Here is an 18069-nt window from a genome sequence, read left to right as displayed (position 1 = left end):
ATTTGGTACTATCCATTCACACTAGGGATGCATAAAATCTAGTAGTTATTTAAACCTTTAAAATAGGAAAAGAGCTGAATATATAGACTTTGATAATAAATTTCATACTTAAGCAAGAGGGGATACTTAGTGGTTTTTTTGCAGGTTACAGCCTGTCTCTGAAAGGAAAGGTTTATGATTAAGGTATTAGTGTCCGAGATAATCAGTAGCTCAGAAAGTGAGTGAGTGCTGGGTAAGTGAAGCAAATTAACTGTGTCCCTGTCTAGAAAGAGACAAATGAGTTCCAGGGGAAGGACAGCATGGGACATAGGAATGGAGGGACATAAGGTTGGAAAGGTAGTATCAGTCCATAGAAAACAGGAAAAAAAATCCACCCCACCCCCCTTTTTTTTTTTTTTTTAAATTAGGGCTCTTGCTTTTCTTCTCATGGCAGATATTTAATGTTTTTAAAGAAAAGAGGGTAAAAAAAAGCCCACCCCCCCAAAAAATGGCAATATGCCAATTCTTATTTAAATACAACAGCACTTTCTGCTGGCATGATTTGAATGAAGTGGAATCGGATCAGTGTAAACTCAGAATAAGACTGGAGAGCCAATAACTGAGTAGATTGAGATTTATAGCAGATTCGCTATAAATTAAAGCACTATAAACCAGGACAGATGTTTAAATTAATTTCAGGTCAATATATTTGAAAGTCAGTGAGGAAAGTACTAATATAAACTATGTTTGAGGTTGGCCAATGCCATTTAACAAGATATGTTAAGAGCTTCCTTCTGCAGTCCTTGTACTCTTGTGTGCTATCAAGGACTACATGTTTCTGTGTTTGAGCATTTAGAAAATTTTGTCCTAAGTACACTGCTCACAAGCACATTTGCTACTTTTATATGCAAAAGCATCTTCTTGGCCAGTACGCAGCCCAAGTACTACCTTCTCTACAGGAATGGTGGGCATCTATCCTTCCCCATCCACCTCTCCAACTGCCATGGAAAACTATGCTACTTTGCAGAGATGCAACATAATGTGACTGGTACCTATACAATACCTGGACACTGGGTACACTGGACACTATTTTGTAGTTCCTTGTACTCTCTATGACAAAGCAAACCCCCCTCTTCTCTGTTAGAGATCGGCTTCAGGAAAGAAAAGCCTCTTTTCCATGCAAGGTAGCTAGTTTCTGCAAGGCCAGGACTGCTTTCAATGTGTTGCTCCCATAGTGTGTTATACCCAGGTTCGTCCCTTTCATAGCCCTTTCACTACAGATCCCCTTAATCCAGTTTTGGATTGCATGCACTGTGAAGAAAGGCAGCTCATAGATAGTTCTGACCTAATTTTTTTACTTGGAGTACTCTTGCAAAGGAAATAGACTAATACGCAGGAAAACATACATTTAATTTTACAACAGGAAGAGTTTACAAGTCCCTAACCATTAAAAGATAAAAGACATATTTGCCTGTATGAATGTGAGCAGCCAAGTTGGATTTGATATTTATACACGCTGAGGCACCTTTACATGAATGGGACACTACAGAGGGTTGTTAATGTGAGAGCAAATTAAAATTGCATATGCTTTTAGGTCTTTTAGAGATCTGTTGTGAAATAAGGGAGACTAAGTAGTTCAACTATTTAAAATATTAAAAACAAGCAAAAAAAAAAAAAGGAGTTGGACTAAAATTAAGAAGGGCTAACAAGTTTAAAATAATAGTGAGGCAGAAAAATATTTCTAGGCGAGCCTATTGACTCTCACTAAGATTTTTACTTGTCATTTAAGCATTTTTTGTAAATCCACCCCTTGTCTCCCAAATCTAGTTAGAAATTGCTTCAATTGAAGCCCCCAATAAAATATAGAATAATAGAAATTGCTTAAAGACCATTATTCACTGCATCTATATTACTGTATCCAAAGAGAACATTATTCACTTAAGGCTTATGCAAAACTGGACTTTCTCTTGTCAAAGAAAGTAAACTCATAAGGAACAGAACAATTCAGGTAGTTGACATCAGTGAGTGCATATACATCTCTTTCTGCTGGGTTTGCACACCTTTCCTAGCCTAGTGTCAATACAGAGGCATAGAGGAAGCAACATGATGTTACCAGAATCTCACTGCCTTTGCTGTAGCTAGTATTTTTATACCTGGCCATCCCTTGACATGCTCAAAATAACAAAGATTGCATATAAAAGCAGGTCAATCAACCAGCAGCAATTAAAAGAATGCTGATAGGAAATGGAAAAAGTCTGACATGAAAACTGTCCGATATGCCGAACAGCTACATCAGGCTATTAATGGCTTTTTCCCTCTGTGCAGTCCCGAAGTCAGAGAGGCTTTGATTTTAGACAATGTCATATAATACCCATTTATTAATAGACCTCTTCCATCACAGTTAGCCTGCACTGGTGGAAAAGAATCCAAAAAGAAATGTGGGAGAGTTTCAGAGCCAGTGGCGTATCCCTTTTTAAAAGAAGGCTGACACATGCAATGTAGTCACCTGAAAAGACATAGTGGAGGTAATGGTCTGACTCAGTGCAACCCTAACGTATTCATGTCAAACGTTACTTTATTATATGTGTGTCTCAGTTATCAGCAGCCTTTATTATGCCATGGGAACTGAAAAACAGGCCAGGGAGGTCTCTATCTTGCGAGAATGTAATTTGTTAATTGCAGGTTAGCTTTACCTTTTGGACAGTCACCACATAGGTCCAATAACTCAGGTCTGAGTACAGAAGCTTTGAGGGATTGGTTCAGTGCTTGGTCAATCACCCACTCATATCAATGATAGTTCATAGTTAGGATTTTTCTCTTTCTTTCTCATCTTGGTCAACAGTGCAAGGGAAAATTTCCATAATAATTTTCTTCTGAGAGATTTTTTCCCAGGTATTAAAGATACCCTCTTTTCTAGATTTGTGAATACTTCAGTTATTGCAAGTACATTTTGCTATACATAGAATTATATTTGCTCCAGAAGTGTTTGTTGTACTGTTTACAAAAATAGCAGATTACAAAAAAAGGTATCCATTAAATGAAAAAGGAAAGTGTGATTTGGAGGTCCACTAACATCAGAAGGTACTGGATCTGAATATTAACGAGTCATCTGGATGACAAGGTAAATAGATGATCTTCTGAGAAGTCCTAATAAACAAACATAGGCTGAGAAGCTGACATAGATTAAGAAACATATAACACACATGCACACACATTTACTACTTGTACCTTTCCCCCAAACTATTTTTAATGAAGGAACAAAAATGCAGTCTTGTAAACACATGCTGAAGTTCTGTCTGCAGTAATCCCATTTCTTCCATGACTGGAAAATGCATAAATAAATCCATGTTGACTGTGCCTATTTATGACAACCCAGTTCATTAAATGTGCATATACAATACATTTATATAGTTAAATATACAGTAGAAGTGTTTTAACATAGCTCTATATTTGGAGGTTTGCTTATAATTTGTAATTTTCTTGCTTGATGTGACTTTTAACATTTGCCCAGACAGCCTCTCTGTCTGTCTCTCTCTCTGTGAGGTTCGCATGTAAACTGATTTAAAGATTGCATAATGACTGTTTGGCATATCCTACAGGCAAAGGTCCAGAAACCCTTTTTGCTGGCTATAACCTCAATGATAATGAGTGGCACACAGTGCGTGTGGTTCGGCGAGGAAAAAGTTTAAAGTTAATGGTGGATGACCAGCAGGCCATGACAGGTAGTGTGGCATTGTGACTCCGTGTTACTGGGGGGAAACACAAAACAAAAAATGACAGAAGTAAAATGCCTTTATCTGAAAGCAACAGATGCTTTTTTCTTTTCTTGGGTAAGACCAAAATTCCATGTTATGCATCTTGAAATACTGCTACTATGAGTGTGTTATTACACTTGATATTAATGTTACTCTAACATTGCTATTGAAATTAATGAAAGCCTCCATGCTGACTTAAATTAATGTTTTTATACAGTAATTGGAGAGAAGTCATTTGATACATCACTAATGAGAAGGCAAGTAAAATGCTTTTAGCAACACACTGAATTTATACTAAGGTTAAACTCTAATCCATTGCTGTTAAGAAAAAATTTCATAAATGTTTGAAGGATATTCTATTGTGTTTTAAATCTTGCATCAGCTGTCCTCAATAATTAAATGTTAGGCAACAGGTTTTTCTCAAATACTAAAATAGAATTTGGGATGGGAGAAAAAACATGGCATGAATGCCAGCAGATGTTAGAAATATATTCCTATGTATATATTATCAGAAATGATAATAGAGAAGACTTTGATTTTGTTCTGTTAAAGGTAAGGCTTACATATGTGTTGTTAATAGCAACAGACCTGGCTTCTGGCCCTGATTCCTTGCACGATACAATGTGCCTAATTTTGTGTTAGCTGTTTAGTATTTTACTTTGTTTTCATGTAGTATTAAATAGCTTTTATCATTGGTTTTAAGCTTTGTTAAAATGGTAACAATTTTAATGGGTTTTTGAAAGGAAAGCACCTTCTTTAGTAGTCTTCTTTCACCTCAGCAGAACACTGAAGGCCATGTCACCAGTAGAAAAATAATTGCTATGTATTCATATTGCTGCAAAATCGTATTTTCTAGAATCAGAAATTACCAATAGATCTTCCAGAGGTGAAGCAAAACTTTAGTCTGTGTATGTGATGATGTTTTGGGTCATTCTTCCAAGAAAGCAGATGGCCTAAACCAGTTATTTCCTTTATGAAAATAAATATATAGTACTGGAGGAACTATACTAAAAAATACCATCATCTTGCTGCTTCAACTGGCAACTCAAATAATAAGGCTATTTTGTGGACGTTTTCTAGTTAGAGGAAGCTGTTTAGGTCTGAATAAAATATAGCATCTAAAACCAAACGCAGATTTCCTGGGCTCCTCATGGCAGATTTTTTATTTACAAATACTACAGGTTACAAAACCACCAGGAAGTATTGTTTTCACCTTTGGGTTCAGTCCCAGCTGCTCAGCACAGCTTCAGAAAGTTCAAAATATGTGTGATGAAGATGATAAGGATTAAGATGAAAACAGGAGGTTTCTATCATTTATAGTCTAGTCAGGTGAAGTAAAAAGTAAAGAATGCAGGGCTGTAAGTTCTTGTAATCACTCTTCATTGTGGATAACTGTAGTTACTATCAAATATCATGGTCTCAGCATGTAGTTGAGACACTGGAACAGGCTTCCTAGAGACGTGGTCGATGCCCCAAGCCTGTCAGTGTTTAAGAGGTATTTGGACAATGCCCTTAATAACATGCTTTAACTTTTGGTCAGCTGTGAAGTGGACTAGATGCAGTTGGACTACATGATCCTTGTAGGTCCCTTCCAACTGAACTATTCTATTCTAGCTGTTAAAGCCAGTGAGTCTTTTCAGCTGCCTCCTGATCAAGCAAAGTCTTCCTAAACTCCTTGCCGGAAGCTGTGTGGCCCATCTGTGGCCTCCTCCATCAGTGAGGAGGGAACTGGCATGAGAGAAGGAGCTAGGGGGAACTTGAAAGTCTGATAACACAGGAAACTTGCTGTTAGTCCCAGGAATATTACATTTTCTATTCACTGTGACTTTTTTTTTTTTTTTCAACACAGTGTGTTGCCAAAGCCTTCATGAGCTTAAGTTTTCACTCCCATCTGGTAGAAAGTCAAATGTACACAATGCAATTTAATGTGTAGTAGCTTTGAATTTCCTAAAGGGGTAGTGGAAGAGTTGCCCTATCTGATAGGAGTGTTCTTGCTTAAACTGCTTAGAACTTTTCTTCAGATGTCCCAACAATCAGAAATGTGGTTAAAATATAACCCAGCAGTTATTCATGTGAAAGATTATTATAATCTTATGGGAACATGAGGAAAAAAGGACTTTCTCACAAAAATTCCAGCTTCCCCCTGCCACGCACTGTGTTTTCCTTTTTTTGATTCCATTTCCTGTGTCACATATTTAAAAAGCCCATCAGATCCAGAAAGCTTAAGCTGGAGGGGAAGCCATTAAATAATTCAGCCTCACTTTCCATTTTTTACAGGTTATAAAATATCACCTGTTCATCCATGTACTGAGCTTAGTTATCTCTGGTGAATGTATAATTTGTGCATGGATAAATAATATCTTTCAGAATCATAACTAGCTTTCATTGGAAGTCATACAGGTGATTTTGAAAATATTACTTATCATAGAAGAGTTTAAATACTTGCAGCCCTGATGCACTTTGTTTTCTGGAAATGTATAGAAAATAAAAGTGGACCGAAGGAGGTCACAGTTGGACAACGGAAAGGATACCTAAGTTATGGTTATGAACAGAAATTCACTTGTCTTTTTGTATGTCCCATAGTGTTGCAACAGGTAATGCATTTTGTGCACCAGCCTGACAGGTTAAAAAACCAAAAAATGAAAACCCCAACCATGTAAGCACAAACTGCAGCCTCTCTCTCTTTCTTCGTTGCTGTTGTTGCAAATACTGTGGAGCCCTATGTGAAGTCTCAAGTCCTGTTAGCATGTTTGTACAACTGAAATGTTAGAGGGAGATTTGGGATGTGAGCCCAGATTCTGGAACTTTTTTATTACTATGCTCAAGAAAGAAATACATTTAAGGTAGTGAATGTAGTAAGGATACTGTGCGACAGGCCAAAGCTTAGTGGAGTTTTGCCATGACATTTATGCAATGCCATTTGAAGTGGTGTAAGACTGGAATACATAATGTTCCTCTAAAACATGATCTTCAGCTCCCTGGCTGCGATCCAATATACAGCTCTTGGCCTTGCAGAAAGCTACAGATTTGGCATTTTTCAAGACAGCTCTCTGACTCATTACTGCAAGGAAGAACCCACCTTTGCTAATACATCAGGAGAAGTGGTATCTTCAGAACTGATGTTTAGAAACAAGAACATCAAGAAGGCTGTCCTTGGGGATTAAGGTGTCTCTTGCAGTGCTGAGCCTGTATGGCTGCAGATCCTAGATGCTGATGGTGTTCAATGATATCAGTAGAGTTAGGTCAGAATGCATCCTGAAGCTAAGTAAGCTGCTTGTAAATATTTATCATAAATTATTAGAGCAATTTTTTTTTAATTGTATTAAAGCTTGTGGACCTATTTTCACTGTAACTTCACTAATACCTGTGTTTGTATCTCAGTGCTGTGACTTAACCTGTTTGTGAATGCATCTCCCTGGGCAAAGCCGAGATATCTACATTCATCTTGCCCTTAACCTTTCCCTGTTCACACACGCGTACACAGACACTCGCTTATAAAACCTATCAAGGTACAGCTGTCTAAGCCTGCCTCAGGGCTTTCTGCACCACCACTAGACACCATCCAGCCTGGGTCAGAGCTCACACTCTCCTCTTGGAATAGGATGTTAAGGGAAGGACAGAGGTAACTTGGTCTGTCAACACCTTTGCACTGCACGTGTGGGAACCTGTATTATAGAGCAGTTTTATGCCAGTATTTATTCCAGCTTGGCTGGGTCTGCTGTTCACCTTCTTTGTACTCCATGAGAGAGACAAAACATCTGAGGAACTGGGAAATCTAGTCCACAGTTTGCAAAAGGTAGATTAAGTGATTAAAACTGATTAGTAATAAAAAGCTGTTTTGTCATTATACCCCCACAATGTGACCATGAATCAGCCTTGTGATAGTACTGCCCTACTTCTTTAAAATAAGCATGGAAAAAAAATCTAAGCTCTGTTAGGAAGGGGAACTCTTCAGTTGATACAATTTTGATGTGCTGGGTAAAGTATTTAATAACTAGCTTTACAAATTTACCTGCCCTGTATGCAGTGTACCCTGACAGTGTTGATCCTTTCCTTCAGATTAGCTATACAGTCAGCAGATTTCAGGCTTTCTCCTATGCAGGAGTCCTTGCATGACAAAGAGACTCAAAGGTAGCTGTGAGGCTTGGTTTTGGCCACCTTTCTGTTACAAGCAAGTCCCTTGCTATTTTCAGGATTACAAGACACTGACATACATCCTTGCTGCAGGCTTTCTGCTTCGTCCATCTCTTAGGCTCTGCCCCCCTCTCCCACCATTTACCCCCATGGTATAAAGCTAGTTGCTTTTAAGGAAGGCTCTGTCCACCCTTGCAGCACAGGGTTTTGCAGCAGGGCCAGCATTAATGTACCTAAGACAGCTTAAATAGGACTCCTTCCTTCCGCTTGCCAAATCATGTGCTTTTAAGCAAACCACATGCAGTAATATCCCCCAAACTGTTACACTTCTCTTCCATGAAACTCTAACATTGTAGTTTTAGCTCTGAGATTTGCCTTTGTGTTCTTCATGTTGTCTTAATTAATTGCACTTGCTTATAGTAAAACTACATGTCTGGTTAAGTGTAACCAAAGTGAAGCATTTTGTTGGCAGTCTTGATATGTTGTGGTATTGCACTTCAGTTTAGAAATCTTGCTGTTGGCCTTATACAAACATACTGAACTCAGTGGAAAGGCTTCCAGATGTTTACCAGAAGTTTGGATGAATTTAGAAGAATCCTTTTTGGAGCCAAGAATTGGCCTTGCGCATTCTGAAAAGTGTGAAATTGATGCAGATACTTAATCACATGGTGTGTTTTTTGACCTTCCATTTCAGATTCTAACATGTGTTTTCTTGTTACTATTTAAAGGTCAAATGGCTGGTGATCACACACGACTGGAATTCCACAACATAGAAACAGGAATAATAACAGAACGGCGCTACTTGTCTTCTGTGCCTTCTAATTTCATTGGGCATCTACAGAGTCTTACATTTAATGGCATGGCATACATTGACTTATGTAAAAATGGAGACATCGATTATTGTGAGCTAAATGCAAGATTTGGATTCAGGAACATCATAGCAGACCCTGTAACATTTAAAACAAAAGCAAGTTATGTTGCGTTGGCCACGCTACAAGCATATACATCTATGCACCTTTTTTTCCAGTTCAAAACAACCTCTCTGGATGGATTGATACTTTATAACAGTGGCGATGGAAATGATTTCATTGTGGTTGAATTAGTAAAAGGGTATGTATGGATTAGCATAATGATGAAAAAAGTCTATTCAAAATACATATACAGGAGAAATACAAGGGAAAGTTTAGGATACAAATCTTTGCCTGACTGGACATACATGATTGAATGTTTCTTCATGTTAAACTTCATATGCTTTATTGTGACTTTTTCTTTCAGATGAAGCTAGATGCCTGAAAAATATGAAAGTAAATAATAGGTATAACTTCTATAGTGTTTACCACAAAGAAGTACTGTTTTGTAGCCTTCCTCTTGTTCTCTCTCTACGTATGTATGCATGTGTTGGTACATGGAGTGCTCGTTACTTTCCAGAAACTTGGGACTGCATCTCAGCTCATCTAAACAAATGGTGATTAGTCTGAATTAAGGTTGCTTCCCCATTTGACATTCATTGTTGTCTTCTGGTTTTACCAGCACTACTGAGGAGTATAAGGAAATAGGAAATATTAGACATATTAATTAATGCCCCCTTACTATGTAAAGAAAAAGGAAACTTTTCCAATTTTTTCTCTTTTCCCAGGTATTTACACTATGTGTTTGACTTGGGAAATGGTGCCAATCTCATCAAAGGAAGTTCTAATAAACCCCTGAATGACAACCAGTGGCATAATGTGATGATATCAAGGGATATAAGCAATCTTCATACTGTAAAGATTGACACTAAAATCACAACACAGAGCACAGCAGGAGCCAGAAATTTAGACCTCAAAAGTAAGTACAGTAATTCCTGTATAACCTACAGTGAGAGTCATTACAGAATGATAACATGAATAAATCATGTATGTAAAGTACAGTATAATTTTGTAATAGCACATGAAATGTTTTATTGATGATAATTAATATGATCACAAGAGATGAGACATCTTCTTTATGTTAGCCTGACAAAGCCAGTTTAGTAGTAGTTCTGCACAGTTAGGTACTACTTTAAATGTGTGAAAATGTCACAGGAAAAAAGGTAACAAATGGTAAGAACACAGAGTGGCCCATATATACCAAAAGATAACTGGGGGACTAAAGGAGCTCTAAAATGTCTATGAAAAAGCCTGGATTTTTACATTAACATAAGTTATGTAAGTAGCATGCAGAAACCACAGCCCGAGCTTTACAGTATGACTACAAAGGCTTTGCAGAACTGATGATCTCTATGTTAGAGAATTGCAGAACTTTTTGACCTGTCCACCACTGTTCAGTATTCCACATGAAACCTACCTTTTGTTGGGAAAATATATACAATGCAGTATTTTGATGTCATAAAAAATCTTGTAAGTAAAGCAATCTTGTGTGGCAGTCCTCTAATGAATCAGGTATAAATAGAAGTTGCCAGATGTATTGAACCATAAAGATATACTCACCTAAATATGTAATGTGTTGTAATTTCAATTGCAGGGTGGGATAAACTTGTTTTATAGGTCTAAACCTACATTTTTTAGGTCCAGATAGATTCTTAAGATCCATTTTTATAAACCAAACTGATATGTATGTGTGTATTAAAATAAGTAATAGTATTAGTTGTAAGGATGGGCTTCTGAAAAGCTAATTTGCATCAGAGGAAAATATCTTTTTGAAAGGATGTATAAGTATACTTTTTAAATACTGCATCCCTAATCAGACATAATAAAATATGTTCTGGTCATGTGAAAAAGTATCGTGCATATTACATTCTTTATAAAAGTTCTTGTTAGGCAAACCAAAATTTCATAACAGTCAAAGAAAATTTAATATTTCAAAAGCCAGGATGTTCAGAGTAGATATTAATATTCCATCAAGAGCTTATTTCTTGCTGGATTTTCTTTTAACTACCTCTGAGTCACAGATAATGAGCTGACCTTAGTAATTATTCTGGATTTTGTGATATTTTACATGTTTGCTTCACTTGAAAGTGCTATTAAGATTGTAAGAAAGACTGTGAAAACTGTATCTTGATATGTCATAATCTTCAATAAGAGCCTCTTTATCAGAAATGCTTGGTTTATAAATTAAAGCCTTTTGGATGGCTCACGCTCCATTCTCAAAATGGTATTTGAAATTTGTGGCATGTTCTTTCTCATTTTTGTATTCTTGTAAATATGGTCAATGTTTATTGAGGCAATGTAATATTTCAACGTTATTTTTGATGCTGTAGAGAAAGCATCTACCTTATTCTTTCACCTTTTTTTGCAATAATAAGTACTACTTATGCATATGCATATCTATGTATATGTATTTAATCTGGGTTTTTCCAGTATATTAATTAGACATGAGTAGGAAAAATAATCCTGTTAAGAACCGATAACTAAGTTACTACGGTAATTTTATTCTACATCTTCTTCAAACTGAACGTGGTGTTTTGGTATGTTGCTTTATTGAAGAAAAGAAAAAAAAGTTTGAACAATGTGCTTGATAAAGGCACTAGAGGGCACTGTTATTTCACTAAATGCAGTGCTTAGTGCATTCACAGAGAGAGCTCATCAGCGAGGATAACCTATAAAATCCAACATTCCTTTGTTTTCTTCACTTTGAAAATTCTACTTTTGCTTTACCTTTTTGAAGTAAAACTGTATCTATAGCTGGCGCATTTTCTAACCTTGAAATCCAGTGGAAAAAAACTGAAGAGCATGAAAAAACATACTGAGATTTGAAGCAAGGAAGGTGAATTGTATTAGATGCTGATTTTCTGTAATTCACCACCCAGGAAATGTGCCTAGTAAAAGCATAACAAGCCTGACGTATTCAGTGCAGTAATATATAGTAAGCATCTTTCTCAAACTGGTCTAGTGTACACAGGTCCTCAACGTCTGTCTTCTCATAGTAGTATGTTTCATTTTATTTTTTTAATGTATTCTATTATATTTTGCTTGGTCAGCTTCCTTAAATATGGCACAGCATAATCATGAGAATTTTTGTTGGATTTTTGGAGGAGTTCAAGCTGATACATTTTGGCCAGCAGGCTGAAAAGGAGAAAAAATTGCCTTTCACTATTATTTTTTTCTTCCTTTGTATTCAGTTGAAATACTTTCCTGTAGCTTGTTCTTTTCTATTTTATGCCAGTGTTTCTTATGGTGACACATCTCTGTTCTGCTATAAACACTCCATACACTTTACTGATACAAGCACCTATGGTTAATTCATTGTCCTATATTATTTAAGCCCTAGCAAAAAAGCAAATTCAAAGTTATACTTCCTGCTAGTGATATCAATAATTCTGTTCAACCAGAGTCAGCATTAGGTGAAATATAAATGTATATAGATAATATAGAATCTGCAACCTTTCTGAGTAATTGTAGAGTTAGCAGATTTCAGAAGCTGAAATCCAAGCTAATCCTGGAAAGAGAAATCAATATATACAGTTTTTTTGCAAATACACAGTGAATTCAGTACAAAGATATGACACAGATTGTGTTGTAGAGCCTGCACAGGATGCCAGTTGTCTGGGAAAGCAGACAGTTGCCATAAAAGTATGGGACAGAATTTCCACTATATGTTTCCTTTTGGGTGTAGGATTTGGCTATATAACATAGAAAGTCCATTATTACAGACATGGGTTCCCTGTATAACCTCTGGTACAATTTCAGTGGATTGGAGTGGGTACCTGTGGAAACACTTATGTTAAATTCTCCAGCTTAATTATTGCTGTAATTAGAAGGGTAAATTGTAAATTGGAGACAAATAAATGAGTGAAAATAGTTCTGTGTTTGGATTCCAAGAACTGTGTTATTTTTCCTAGCAGAGAAAATCAGCAAAGTGTACTTGAGTGTAGTTCTAGCAGATAACCCGTGAAGATAAATGAGTCTTAACAGCAAAGGCAATGCAGCTCAAGCCTGCCAACATTCAGTTACACAACAAATTTGCTTTCATGTATTTCTTGAGCAGATTCCCTGTTCTGCTTTCAGTGTAGCTCAGATGGTTAGCATGGCTACAATTCAAGGCCTTCACAGACCGAAATAGTTGGGTACAGGGGAATTCTTGCTTGCTGTACTTGATGCTCTTCTCTTATGGTCTTGAGGGGTCCGAGTAGCCTCGAAGGAGCACAAAAATTCAAGTGAAAGTGGAATTTGACTTGTGCTCTTGTTCCTCACTGTTGCCAAAGAAAAGATGTCTCCTTTGTCCAGACTGTGGGTATTACAACATCCGCAATGTCTCTTCCCTCTTCACATTTTCTTCCTGTGGTGTGAGAAATTGGGGTTCTGTCAGAATTTTTTTTTCTAAATATTTGAAGAGACATGATCTGCTTTCGAGGAGGAGGAACATCCTCAAGCATGGTTTTTTATCCACTTACCTACTAGGGTTTAATCTTCATTTTGCTTCTCTCCTACACATATAGGCACTATTTTAATCCCCAAAGTTTTCACTCACTTTCTTTAAACAGCAAACATACAAAAACCTACAAGAATCGACTCAGAATGACTGTCAGAAAATTAAAATATTTTAGCATTTTAATTGTTTATAAATTGAGATGAAAAGTTGAAATACCACACTCTCACAAAATGAAAAGATAAGGAATGCTGTTGTTATTTTAGATTTAACAATAAATAGTAACAAACTTTTCTAGGAGTTCATAGTTTCAGTACTTCAGTATCCCATCCTATTCCAAACTTTCTAGCTGTGATGTATCCTCCAGGATGAACTGCAGTCATCCTATTTTTGATAATGGGCTAACTACATTTTCTTTTTAAAAGGAAATCACCATCGTAAAAAAAATCCTACCTGACTCAACAGTTATGGTTTGATTTTTTTGCTGCCTGTGCAGCATTCCATACATCTTTAAGACCTGCTTTTTTAAACTTACTTTCAACTTGTCTCACTCTGTTGTTCTCTTCCACATGGCCTTCCCAAATGTCAATTTTAGAGTCCATTGTAAGTCATATGTTATTCCTGTGCTGTTATATCACTGCATCCTCAAAAAATGCTGTTCATGCTAGAGCATATATCAGAATCAACTTCCTTGGATTTAAATATCCTGTCTGGATCTCTTGTCTGTTTTATTTCTGTAGCTCTCCACTGGCCTCTGGCTCCCTCTCTTCCTTTGTGAGATATGGGTGCTGTTGCTATATACATTTGCCTTTTCATTTGCCATTTTCTCTAATAATGTGAAAACAGCCCAGTCTGAAGCATCTGAAAGAAAAGTAATCATTAATTTCTGGTATCACCTCAGTGGTTTTGCAAATGCACTTTAAAAATACTTTTTCCATGTACATAAAGACTCACCTGGCACTTAATTAATCCTTGTAAACTTCTAATGCGATTAACTAAATTGTCAGTAGATCTACTGGCCTGGCATATTCATTGATGATTCATAATAGTCACTTAATCTATTGATATTTTTTGATATTGATATTGACATTTGCCTGTCGAAGTAGGTTATTCATGCTATGCAAAACTGAACTAAATTAGTCTTGATCATAAGGAAGATTTCTTGTTCCAGCAATGGAAATTGAAATTATTTCAATTTCATATAATATTTCTCCCTGTTGTTTTATATTGAGCCCATTATTATCGTTGCTGCATTGTAAATTCTTCTCTATATTACAAAGTCTCTATCAATGGCAGTGATCCTTCATATTTCTATAACTAAGAAACAAAGCTTTAAGAAGCACAGAGAAGTATTTTATATAAAAATGAAAGTTTGTACAAATGAACGAGTATTAATGCTTAAATTTCTCAAATAAACATGCAAAAGCTAATTGTAATGACCTTGCCAGTGGGCTGTAAACTCTTCACGCAGAAATAACATTCTGTTCCAAATGTAGAGTTCCAAATACTGTCAACAGTAAATAGATCTTCGTAATGTGACCTGTTGGAGTAGACAACGGCAAATGCAGCTGTCGTCTTCCTGATAGTGTTGGGAAAGCAGCCTTTGTACAGATGGAAAAATAAGGATCTTAAAACTGAGAGCTCTTCTTTGAGACTTCCTGTGTAGCAAAGATATATGGGCAGATTAACAATATGAGATTGGACAACCTGGTCTAATGCAAATTCCTTTACCCTCCTTTCTTTGCAACTTGTCAGATACTGCTTCTAAACAGCTATGCTGACTACCAGGCTGTGAAAATAATTTTGGCAATGCTAAGCTTTCAGAAATTGTATCCTGATTTCCAAAATTATGAGATGGGGAAAGAATTAAAAATCTACTCCAGTACTTCTGGATTAAATAAAAATTAAAGAAAATACTCTAATGTTTGTGCTGAGCTCTGTGAAGTCAACAATGTTGCAGTAGTCTTTCAGATCACTCTGTGGTGAGAGAAACTTTTTGCTTTCTGCTTCTTCTCCCCTGCTCTTTTCAGTCTCTTACACACATACAAATGTATAGATTTGCCTACATTTCTACAGCTGTTGGGCATGCAGGCTATTACTGTTGCTGACTGTGGCATTTCTTTCAAGCCCTTCTGGAACACTAAGTAAAAATTATGCTAAGGATAATATCGGAAACATGTATGCTCTGAAAACTTACCAAAAAATCTGGATATTTAGCATAAATACATCCCACTGAATCCTAGCACCCCCCAGGCCAAGAAGCACATCCTAAACTTGTTTTCAAAATGTGCTGCCATGGTTATGAGAGCACCATCCTCATGGATCTTAGTAGGCCTGAGCAGTCTTTTTTTGCAAAAGAGCTGCTTCGTGTAATATCCTCAGAGTCTGGAGGTGATTGTCTTGATCAAGAAGTTGGTAATATTAGATAAAAAGTTTCCCTCTACAAACCTACATTCAAAATGAGAATGTTTATCCTCTCAGCTTTTTGGTAGCGTTATGTGGAGAATTTCTCACTGTTTGGAAAACAAGCTCTGCTAAGAGCATGTGTTGGCTATTGAAGCAGAGAACAAGTAAAGGATTTCAGAAGAATTATCAGTAGGAAGGGAAATCTGAGTATACTATGCCATGAAAATGCCTGCTTCATTCGATTTTTGTCTATTTTTCAGGTGTATGTAATGTACAAAAGTGGTCAGAACAGGAAAGCAATGAAGGACGTTTGATGTGCTTGAATGCCCTCACCTCTCCACCACAACCATCCCCCTCATAGAGAGTAATTGGCATAGCATCAGTTCTGTAGGAGATGGATTACCACGCACATTTATATGGCAATTAGATTTTATAATTTACCATTTAACATGCATCACCAACTTGCCTCACAGTTCGTTGGACAAGCAGACTGCTTTGGTTTTAAATCTGTTTAATCTTTTTCAATCTCAGGGCTTTCCATCTAGTCTTCAGTAGGGGAGGGGAAGAAAGAAGCAAAGGGGGATCATAGAATCATTTAGGTTGGAAAAGAAGACCCTTAAGATCATCGAGTCCAACTGTTAACCTAGCACTGCCAAGTCCACCACTATACCATGTCCCTAAGCACCACATCTACACATCTTTTAAATACCTCCAGGGATGGTGACTCCACCACTTCCCTGGGCAGCCTGTTTCAATGCTTGACAACCCTTTCCGTGAAGAAATTTTGCCTAATATCCAATCTAAACCTCCCCTGGTGCAACTTGAGGCTGTTTACTCTTGTCCTATCACTTGTTAGCTGGGAGAAGAGACCGACACCCACCTCTCTACAACCTCCTTTCAGGTAGTTGTAGAGAGCAAGGTCTCCCCTGAGCCTCCTTTTCTCCAGGCTAAACAACCCCAGTTCCCTCAGCCACTCCTCATCAGAATTGTGCTCTAGACCCTTCACCAGCTTCATTGCCCTTCTCTGGACACGCTCCAGCACCTCAATGTCTCTCTTGTAGTGAGGGGCTCAAAACTGAACACAGTATTCGAGGTGCGGCCTCACCAGTGCCGACTACAGGGGGACAATCACTTCCCTGGTTCTGCTGGCCACACTATTCCTGATACAAGCCAGGATGCCATTGGCCTTCTTGGCCACCTGGGCACACTGCTGGCTCATATTCAGGTGGCTGTCAACCAGCACTCCCAGGTCCTTCTCTGCTGGGCAGCTTTCCAGCCACTCTTCCCCAAGCCTGTAGCATTGCATGGGGTTGTTGTGACCCAAGCACAGGACCCGGCCAGCACTTGGTCTTGTTGAACCTCATACAATTGGCCTCAGCCCATCAATCCAGCCTGCCCAGATCCCTCTGTAGAGCCTTCTTGCCCTCAAGCAGGTCAACACTCCTTCCCAATTTGGTGTTGTCTGCAGACTTACTGAGGGTACATTCGATCCCCTCATCCAGATCATTCATAAAGATATGAAACAGAGCTGGGCCTAATACTAAGCCCAAATCAAAACAGAGCTGGGCCTAATACTGAGCCCAAAAACGTGGCTGGGAATCTGAGAATTGTTATTGTCAAGAAAATGTGAAATGTTTTTGTGTATCTGTTTCTTGTTTGAGAATACGTCTTGTTTGAGAGGGGATTATTGGAAAAATAATGGGTTTTAACCTGGAGAAATCTAGGGGAATGTTCAGACTTGACCACTTACCTTTGAGTATCTACTTTCGTCTGTTGAAAACTTAGCTGCTAAGGACATTGTCATGTCGTTGCTGTTCCCCTCCCGCACTTTCTACCATACAGCGTTACTTGCTTGTGAAACATAGGCATATTTGCATAAGCATTGAGCAGTTCTGAACAGAGCCAAAAAATGTAATAGGAATGAAAACTGGGCACCAAGGGTTGAATGCAGAAGTGGAGAGCACATCCAGCAGAGCTGAGATGTAAAACAGTGAGCAGCACAGCAAAAGCATGAGAAGAAGTTTCTAGACAGAAGCACATCTGTACCAAGTGTGTAAAGTCTTCAATGCCGTTATGAGAGTAGCATGTTTATGAGTAGTGTGATGGAATCAGGCGACTTGGAGAAACGTGGAGCAGCAAGTATATCTCCAGTGAGGACTGCCATAGAAATTGGTGGCAAGAGAAATCTGTAAGGTGCTCTTCCTGGTGCGCCTATCAACTGTGAGTTGTCTCTGGTACCTCTTAATCCTCACTGCCTTTTTTTCTGTCAGTGTGGATTAGGGTGCAGTGCTACAATGAAATTTTAAAACAAATAGTATCAGGCAAGGGAGGAAATATCTTCAAAGTTAAATTCTCTTGACAAATAACTACAGTATGTCCTATATGCCAATAAAGATGACTAAAGAAAACCCACAGTGCCAGCATTTCAGTGCTGGTGATTTCTTTTTTT

At 37.7% G+C, this 18069-nt stretch overlaps 1 protein-coding gene across 18 annotated transcripts in view; it reads left to right on the top strand.

The window, feature by feature from the left end:
* The window catches only part of NRXN1 (neurexin 1), a 728334-nt gene that overhangs the window by 340621 nt on the left and 369644 nt on the right, over positions 1-18069 (top strand). For all 18 annotated transcript variants that reach the window (XM_072858477.1, XM_072858476.1, XM_072858472.1 and 15 more), the window contains 3 exons: positions 3579-3701; positions 8597-8978; positions 9505-9695. In XM_072858477.1, the coding sequence (XP_072714578.1) occupies positions 3579-3701; positions 8597-8978; positions 9505-9695 (696 nt within the window). The remainder of the gene's footprint in view (positions 1-3578; positions 3702-8596; positions 8979-9504; positions 9696-18069) is intronic.

This window comes from Ciconia boyciana, chromosome 3, assembly GCF_034638445.1.
Source record: "Ciconia boyciana chromosome 3, ASM3463844v1, whole genome shotgun sequence".
NCBI lineage: Eukaryota > Metazoa > Chordata > Aves > Ciconiiformes > Ciconiidae > Ciconia > Ciconia boyciana.
Note: the sequence above shows the minus strand (reverse complement) of the source record. Positions and strands in the feature narration are given on the sequence as shown.